This window comes from Octopus bimaculoides, chromosome 18 (assembly GCF_001194135.2).
Source record: "Octopus bimaculoides isolate UCB-OBI-ISO-001 chromosome 18, ASM119413v2, whole genome shotgun sequence".
Classification (NCBI taxonomy): domain Eukaryota; kingdom Metazoa; phylum Mollusca; class Cephalopoda; order Octopoda; family Octopodidae; genus Octopus; species Octopus bimaculoides.
The window spans coordinates 2,809,423-2,817,502 of record NC_068998.1 but is presented as its reverse complement, the minus strand read 5'-3'; the positions used below and the strand labels follow the sequence as shown (position 1 = coordinate 2,817,502).

At 36.6% G+C, this 8,080-nt stretch overlaps 1 protein-coding gene across 16 annotated transcripts in view; it reads left to right on the top strand.

Annotated features, from left to right (window-relative positions):
• The window catches only part of LOC106871531 (guanine nucleotide exchange factor DBS), a 180,952-nt gene that overhangs the window by 17,398 nt on the left and 155,474 nt on the right, over positions 1-8,080 (top strand). For 15 of the 16 annotated variants that reach the window (XR_008265927.1, XM_052974317.1, XM_052974323.1 and 12 more), the window contains exon 2: positions 1,345-1,398. The exons of the other annotated variant lie outside the window; for it this stretch is intronic. Coding sequence is in view for 14 of the 15 variants with exons in the window: in XM_052974317.1 (XP_052830277.1) it covers positions 1,345-1,398 (54 nt within the window). In the remaining variant the exon portion in view is untranslated. The remainder of the gene's footprint in view (positions 1-1,344; positions 1,399-8,080) is intronic. 16 annotated transcript variants of the gene reach the window in all.

Below are 8,080 nucleotides of genomic sequence, written 5' to 3'. Positions count from 1 at the left end.
AGCCTTAGTGGCTATGGCAGCTGCAAATTAAAAATAAAAATACTCAACATGTTTGAAGGCAGAGTTATTTTCTAATATAAAGTTGACCTGCAATTTGCCAGATGTTTCACCTAGAGACCAACAATTCTGCTTTCAGATTCATCTGAATTTTCATTATAATATTCATTCTGTTTCCGTTACACTCTTGACCACCCACATTCCATGCTCTCTCCTTCATCTGCTAGCATAACCACCCTATTTCCACACCACTACCTGCCACTCCCCTCCCCCTGCTCATTTTTTATCATTCATCATACTCTCTGACCACTTGCTATTTTCATGACTATCCTTCACTTATGCTCTCTTTTGACTTATAGATAAGTACCTACTATAACTGTCTCTCTTCCATTGCACCCAACCTTTACAAAATCTTATTGTCTCACTTACTACTCTTCCACTGTGGCAATTCAATTACTGTTCTCTCATTTCATACACATCATCAGGATCTCATTTCTTTCTCCTTCCCACCTTACTTTATCTTCTGCAATTGTCTCCACCCCTTTCTACCCATTCTGTTGATCACATAATCCTGAACATATGGAAACAGCCAGAGCAGTTAGCCCTGAGACCAACTGGTGTCCTATTTAGGTCATTCTGTGTATTTTAATCTTGATCACTCACCCTGGGTTAAACTCCAGCCTGTAGGCTCATGACAAACCTAAGACATACATTAGTTTGTAGTGGGTGTATTATTATCATTAACCATAATAATAGAATACAATGTTATAGCCTCATTGTAGCCAATTTTCCAAATGGTTTCATACCAGAAATTGAGAACTAACTCTGGCAATCATCAGAAATGACTACATAATCTTTGTCTCAATTCATTTTTAAAATAATGAATAATTAGATAAAATAACTTAGTCATTATTGAGCTGGCGATTGTAATGTAAATTAATATAATCTAGATAACTTTAACCCTTTTCTTATCGTATTTCTGTTGAAATATGTTGCCTTTGTTTCAATTTTGAAAATAATGAAGAATTTAGTCAAATAAGTTTGTCATTATTAAGCTGATGTTTGGAATATAAATTAAATTGAAGTATTTTGATGTTTAGATCAGATTAAAACAAGAAGCTTGTATCATAGAACCAGTGGGGGTGGTCTCAGGTGGGTTGGTATCAAAATGGTTAACTGTTTCATCCGGGCCTTAAGAATCTTTTGCATTTACATAAAATAATGCCAAATGTTTTGTGGGTTTATGTGTGTTTGTGTGTGTGTGTGTATGTGTTTATGCGTGTGTATTTGTGTGTGTGTGAATGTGTATCTCATTTTTGATGTGTTTATTTTTTTGTTAAACCACAGCTTATGGTATGTTGATCAGTGACAGAGTGGCACCTGTGCCTCTTCCTGTACCAAGTAGGTCACTTTTTATACTTTTTCAATTTCATCTAAGGTGTTAGAAATAGCAGCCAAATCTTCCTCAAACGACACCTTATTGTCTTTTAATGAAAAGAAAAGCAAGGAACACAGACAAGATAACGTAATCTGTGTTGGACCATTCCTGAAAATTATATGAGATGGCCATAACTGAAGCAGTTTTGATCATAGGTCTGCTTAACCAGGTCTCACCTGGGGTCAGACAACACCTACTCAACTCATTTGGTTGAGATGATCAATTGACACCTCTCACTTGCAAAAGTTTGTTGTCTTCTTCCAAGACATTGCCAACATTGTACAAAGGTCTTGAAGGGAATTGACACATGTTATTGTCTGGAACTCAGCATGAGAGAATCCAAAGACGTAGTCTTCAGCAACATCTGTTAATATGGCTAATAATATTTCTTACATCTGAGTTCTTGAATTCTGGGCTTTTTGCTTCTTAATGGCACTTAATTGTGGTATTCTTCTTCCTACAAAGAAACTGGTGGTACTTTTCAGTCTTCTGAGAAGTGGTTCCATTTTTTTTTTCAAAGGGAAGATCACAGCAACAATTTGGTGGCACATCGTGCCAGTGGCATGTTAAAAAGCACCCAGCACCTTCTGTAAAGTGGTTGGCATTAGGAAGGACATCTAGCCATAGAAACCAAACCAAATCAGACTGGAACCTGGTGCAGCTTCCCAGCTTTGGTCAAACTGTCCAACACATGCCAGCATGGAAAAATAGGCATTAAAGGATGATGATGGCTATCTCTGATTCCTTAGAATCACTCTTGTGATGATTCTCAAAGTTCAGTTTTCTGACCTGTGCATGCTTGTATGTATGTGTGTGTGGGGGGTATATATTTATAGATAGATAGATAGATTTATTTTTCTTCTTTTTTCTTACTTTTTTCCATTTTATCTTTTCCTTTTGATTCTTCTTTTCCTTTTCTTCCATTTCCTTTTGACTTCCATACTCTGACAGGAATCCTATATAGAAATACCGACGTGCAAATTCCATCATTTCTTCAGTCAACTTGCCTGAAGACTCTATGCTTCTGCAAACGAAACTCAAAGTAACAAGAGACTTGTTCAACCAAAATAAAACTATTACTGTCGTATCATGCACTCTTTTTTGCCAATGGTTTGCACTAAACTGCACATGCGCACATGTGTGTGTGTGTGTGTGTGTGTAGATGCACACACACACACACATACACACACACACACACACATATAAAAGCTGTAAGTGTGGTGTGGTTGTGTGGTTAAGAAGTTTGCTGTCCAGCTATGTGGTTTTAGGTTCAACCCCACTGCAAGTCTCTTCTATAGGCCAGGAGTGAATTTGGTAGACAGAAACTGAAAGGAGAACCATCACACACACGCACACACACACACACGCACACACACACACACACACACACATATATATTGGAGCCTGGTGCAGCCTTCTGGCTCGCCAGCCCTCAGTCAAACTGTCCAACCCATGCCAGCATGGAAAGCGGATGTTAAACGATGACGATATGTATGTGTATGTATGTGTCTGTATGTGTATGTATGTATGTATGTATGTATGTATGTATGTGTGTATATGTGTGTGTATGTGTGTGTGTATGTGTGTCTGTATATATGTGTGTATATATATGCATATATTGTATGCATATATGTATATATGTGTGTGTGTGTGTTGATTCCTGCTGGTATTAAGTTACATACCAACTCAGCTTCTTTGTTCTTCCTAAATCTATTGAGTAACAAAGTGATTAAATCCTCTAATCAACTTAACGACCAATCACTGAAGCTGTATATCGATTAATCACTGAAACACATTTGTAGAACTCTTAAATTAGATTGAAATTACAATTCAAAATTTTTAAAAAATAACATTTTGTTGCTTAACTTCTTTTTAAAAATTATTTAATTTAAATCAATTTTTTTCTTTAATTATTTTAACCTTCAATTTTTTTAAAAGTATTAAACAAACTTCGTTTACTGCTTTAGACAAATATATCTTTCTTTTGTCTTTTCCATGTTTCAGTCATTGGACTGTGGCCATGCTGGGGCATTGTGTCGAAGGGTTTTAGTCAAGCAAATTGACCTATTTCTTTTTTAAAACACGGTGCTTATTCTATCAATGTCTTTTGCTGAACAGCAAAGTTGTGGGGATGTAAGCACACCAACACCAGTTCTCAAACCCAGACACAGACATATTCCTCAGACCTCTCCCTTCATTCCCCAGAACCCCTTAAGAAGGGCATCTCGCCATAGAAGCCTTGCCAAAACAGACAATAGAAGCTGGCATAGCCCTCTGGCTTGTCAGCTCTTGTCAAACTGCCCAATCCATGCCAGCATGGAGAAAAGACGTTAAATGATGATGATGATTGTGATGATACACAAATATGATGGGCTTCTTCCAGTTTCCATCTACCAAATCCACTTACAAGGTTTTGGTTGACGCAAGGCTGTTGTAGAAGACACTTGCCCAAGGTGCCACACAGGGGGACTGAACCCAGAACTGTCCGATTTCATAGTGAGCTTTAAAACCACACAGCCATGCCTGTGCTTATATATTTATCACCTCTGCCAAGGAAGGAGGTTATGTTTTCATCGGTGCTGGTTTGTTTAATTTTATCTTTCATTTAAAAAATAAAAAATTATAAAAAAAAAATGTTATCCGTTTCGAAATTCTCAAAGAAAACAGGAACTGCCATGTTTGAGTTGAAGATTACGGAAAATATGGAACATTATTGCTACAAAGACTATCACTTCACTTCTTAAAGGAGGGAAGGAACAAATTTTTTCAAAAAAAGATATGCAAAAAATGGAAAGAAAAGCCAACTGCCTCACCTCATTTTCCCTTGTGTGTCTGGTTATATTGAAATGTAATCATTGATTCCTTTTCTTTCATTTTGTTGTTGTTGTTGTTGTTGTTATTATTGGCAGCAATGTTTCCAAAGACTTATTTATTCATTCTATCAAGTGGGGTTTTTTTTTTCTGTTTTTAGATTAATTTCAGTGAGGATGAGAAGGCTCTCTCTCTCTCTCTTTGTTTTTGCTTTTGTTTACACAATTGAGATAAAATAGAAACAAAGAAACTATATTAGCTTAATGTAGGAAATAAGGAAGGAAGGAAGGTGTAGCAGACTTTAGTTTTAACCACAAAAAGTAGCCATTGACAAAATACTTCATTTGTAACCTTTAGCTTTCCTTTGGATTCTTGTTGAGATTATTATTATTATTATTATTATTATTAAAGCAGCAAGCTGGCAGAACCGTTAACACATGAGACAAAATACTTAGTGGCATTTTGTCTCTCTTTACATTCTGAGTTCAAATTCTGCCAAAGTAGACTTTACCTTTCGGGGTTGATAAAATAAGTACCAGTTGAACACTGGGGGCCAGTGTAACTGACTTAAGCCCCTCCCCTCTAAGCAGCTGGCTTTGTGCCAAAATTAGCAAGAATTATCTTTATTATTATTATTATTTTTGTTACTGTTATTGTGTGTTGTTCCATGCACAACTCACTAATCATCTACTGTTAATTCAATTTCATTCGTTAGTTAATTAATTAGGTTTGAGCTATTGTCTATTACAATTGCTGCCCACTTCTTTTTTTTAATTCTTGGTTGGAACCACAGCTTCCATCAGTGTGTTTCCTTCCCAAGAACCAATTAAAGACATTGCAACAACAACAACAACTATTACAAACAGGGCATAAAACTCACAATGTAACTTTTTCTTCTCCCCCTCCCCCCTCTCACAATTTTTGTCTCTTTTTTCCTTATTTTGTCTATATTCAAACGTATTTTAATGTACGACACCGGCCATAACCACCACAACTGATATTAATTTAGTCAGTCTACTTACATAATGTGCCAGTGATGCACTTGGTGAAAACATCATCATCATCATCATCATCATCATCATCATTTATTTTCCATGCTGGCATGGGTTGGACGGTTTGGCCAGAACTGGCCAGGCCAGGAATCATGCCAAGTTCTTTTGTCTCTTTTGACATGGTTTCCACACTCAGATGCCCTTCCCAAAGCCAACCACTCCACAGACTGTACTGGGTGCTTTTCACATGGCACAAGTACCACTGCTATATCTATATACCTTTTTCTTGGGTTCAACTCCACTGCATGGCATTTTGGGTAAATATCATTTTCTACAGCCTTGGGTCATCTCTCTCTACTCACGCTCCCCACCTGAGGCAGCCATGTATCTCTTCTCATGCAAGATTCCTTTTTTCTGTCCTTCAATACTTAGGCTGAGGGGCCTTGTCTTCTCTTGTGAATTACTTGGTAACCTCACTGCTGCTGGTGCCAACTAAAAGAAAAGGGACCCAGAACACTCTGCAAGGTGGTTAGTTTTTAGGAAGGGCATTCATCCATAGAAACTATGTCGAAGCTGACAGCAGAGCTTGGTGTAGTCTTCTGGAATAAACTTTACAGCTATGGCCATGCTGGAGCTGCCAGTTATCAACCCCATCTGAGATGAACACATAAGTACCAGTTACACACTGGGGTTGATGTAATTGACTATCCCCTCCCCACAAATTTCAGGCTTTTTGCCTATAGTAGAAAGTATTATTATTATTATTAGTAGTAGTAGTAGCAGCAGCAGCATATTCTTTTTTGATCCTACTCAAAGTAAAGCCACCCACCATTTTGTAATTTCTCTCTATAATGCCCCCCCCCACACACACACCTGCATCAATCCTGTGGCAATAAGTAAATCATTAGTTTTTTTAGTTATTATTATTATTATTATTATTATTATTATCATTTACTTACTTCAGCAGTACATATACTAAAATTGGAATGATACAGAGATGATTATTATTATCCTTATTAGAAACAATTATTATTATTGTTATTAAGATTATTATTTGCTTTGGCAGTATATACACTAAAATTAGAATATAGGGATGATTATTATTATTATTATTATTATTATTATTATTATTATTATTATTATTATTATTATTAGAAACAATTATTTTTGTCATCATCATCATCATCATCATCATCATCATTATTATATGCCATTAATTCCTTGTATTATTGATTTCTGTGAGAATGGCAAGGATGGGTGAGTGGTGAGTTCTCCAGCAGCAATTCGTTGCATGCAAGTGAAGTGTCATGTTCAACTGGAATCGAAGCCGTTTACCAATTCTCATGTCTAATAAACCATAAGGCACTTAAGAATTGCATTACTTTAAATTGACATCTGTTTAGAATTCTAACGAGAACAGTGATTATTATGGGAATTGGCGGCAGGGGGTGGGGAGAGGAATTAAAAAAAAAAAAGCTGTTTGACTTGAATCTCTGTAGGGTTTTAAATCATAGGTTTCTGTTTCTTTGCCAATATTAATCAGGTTTATATTGGTCACTCAAATTGTTGCTTCTGTTATGCTTTTAGGTAGGAGGGAATGCTTTTAGGTAGGAGGGAATGCTTTTAGGTAGGAGGGAATGCAGTGCCTATGACTCTTTACAGGGCTGCCAAGACTGGTGACAAGGAGAGAGGGAGGTACCCTTAAGCTGGGACCCTAATCCTTGTTCTTGCAACAGAGTAGACTCCAATAGAAGCACCCGATGTTCTTACGGTTCCAAAGGATAGAAGGCAAATTTGACCCTGGTGGAATTAGAACACAGAATGTGAAGAGTCAGAAGAAATGCTTCTAAGCATTTTGTCCAAAGTGCTAATAATTCTGCCAGTTTGCCACCATAGATTACTAGAATGAAATTTCCCCTGACCCTGATACCTGATATAATTCTAAATGTTAGGTGCCCAGTCTCGGTCTTTGCTTCAAACAAGACTGCAGTTCTATTGAGATAAGCAGCAGAAAGACATGCCTCTCACAAATGGTACCCACACCTATTCACCATCTAGAAATCTCTGTCGTGTTTGTCTTAGCATCCTCATCCAGGATACGCCTAACCAGCCATACTGAGGGTGCTGGCAACAGAATGGTCACCTGAGAAGTGGAATGCTTCTCTTCGACAATAAATTAAATAAGAAGAGATATTCCAATCTGATGAGGTAGGAATTGGGGTAAGGCACAATGGTCAGGAGCTAAACAATAATGGAAGCATTTGCCATATCTGCTGTTTTTTTATTTATTTCTTTCATTTTTTTTAGAGACAGCTCCATTTCATCCTATTTCTGAGCAAGATTAATATTAATGATAATAATGACGATAATAATGATGATGATGCTAGTATTAAAAATAATAAACAAACCCAAAGCAACTAAAGAGAAATGCATAATTTTTTTTTTTCATATTTCTGTCTAAAATGACAGCTCATACGAAACATATCGTCTTTGTATGATACTTAACCAAAATATGTGTGTGTGTGTGTTATACGTGTGATATATTTTATATTTCACTGATCTTGTAAGTTAACTATGTTGATATATATATATATATATTTTCCACAATATATAAAGTGTGTGTGTGCGTACACACGCACACTGAGAAATGACAGTTTGTTAATTTCTCTCTCTGCTAATCTTTCTTTCCATTGGTTTTTCCTTTCCAATGCCAATCTCAGAGGAATTGAAGAATATTCATGTTGCTTCTCCAAAAAGTCCTAATATTCCTATTCCATATTCTCTCTCTCTTTCTCTCTCTCTCTTTCTCTCTCTCTCTCTCTCTCTCTCTCTCTCTCTCTCT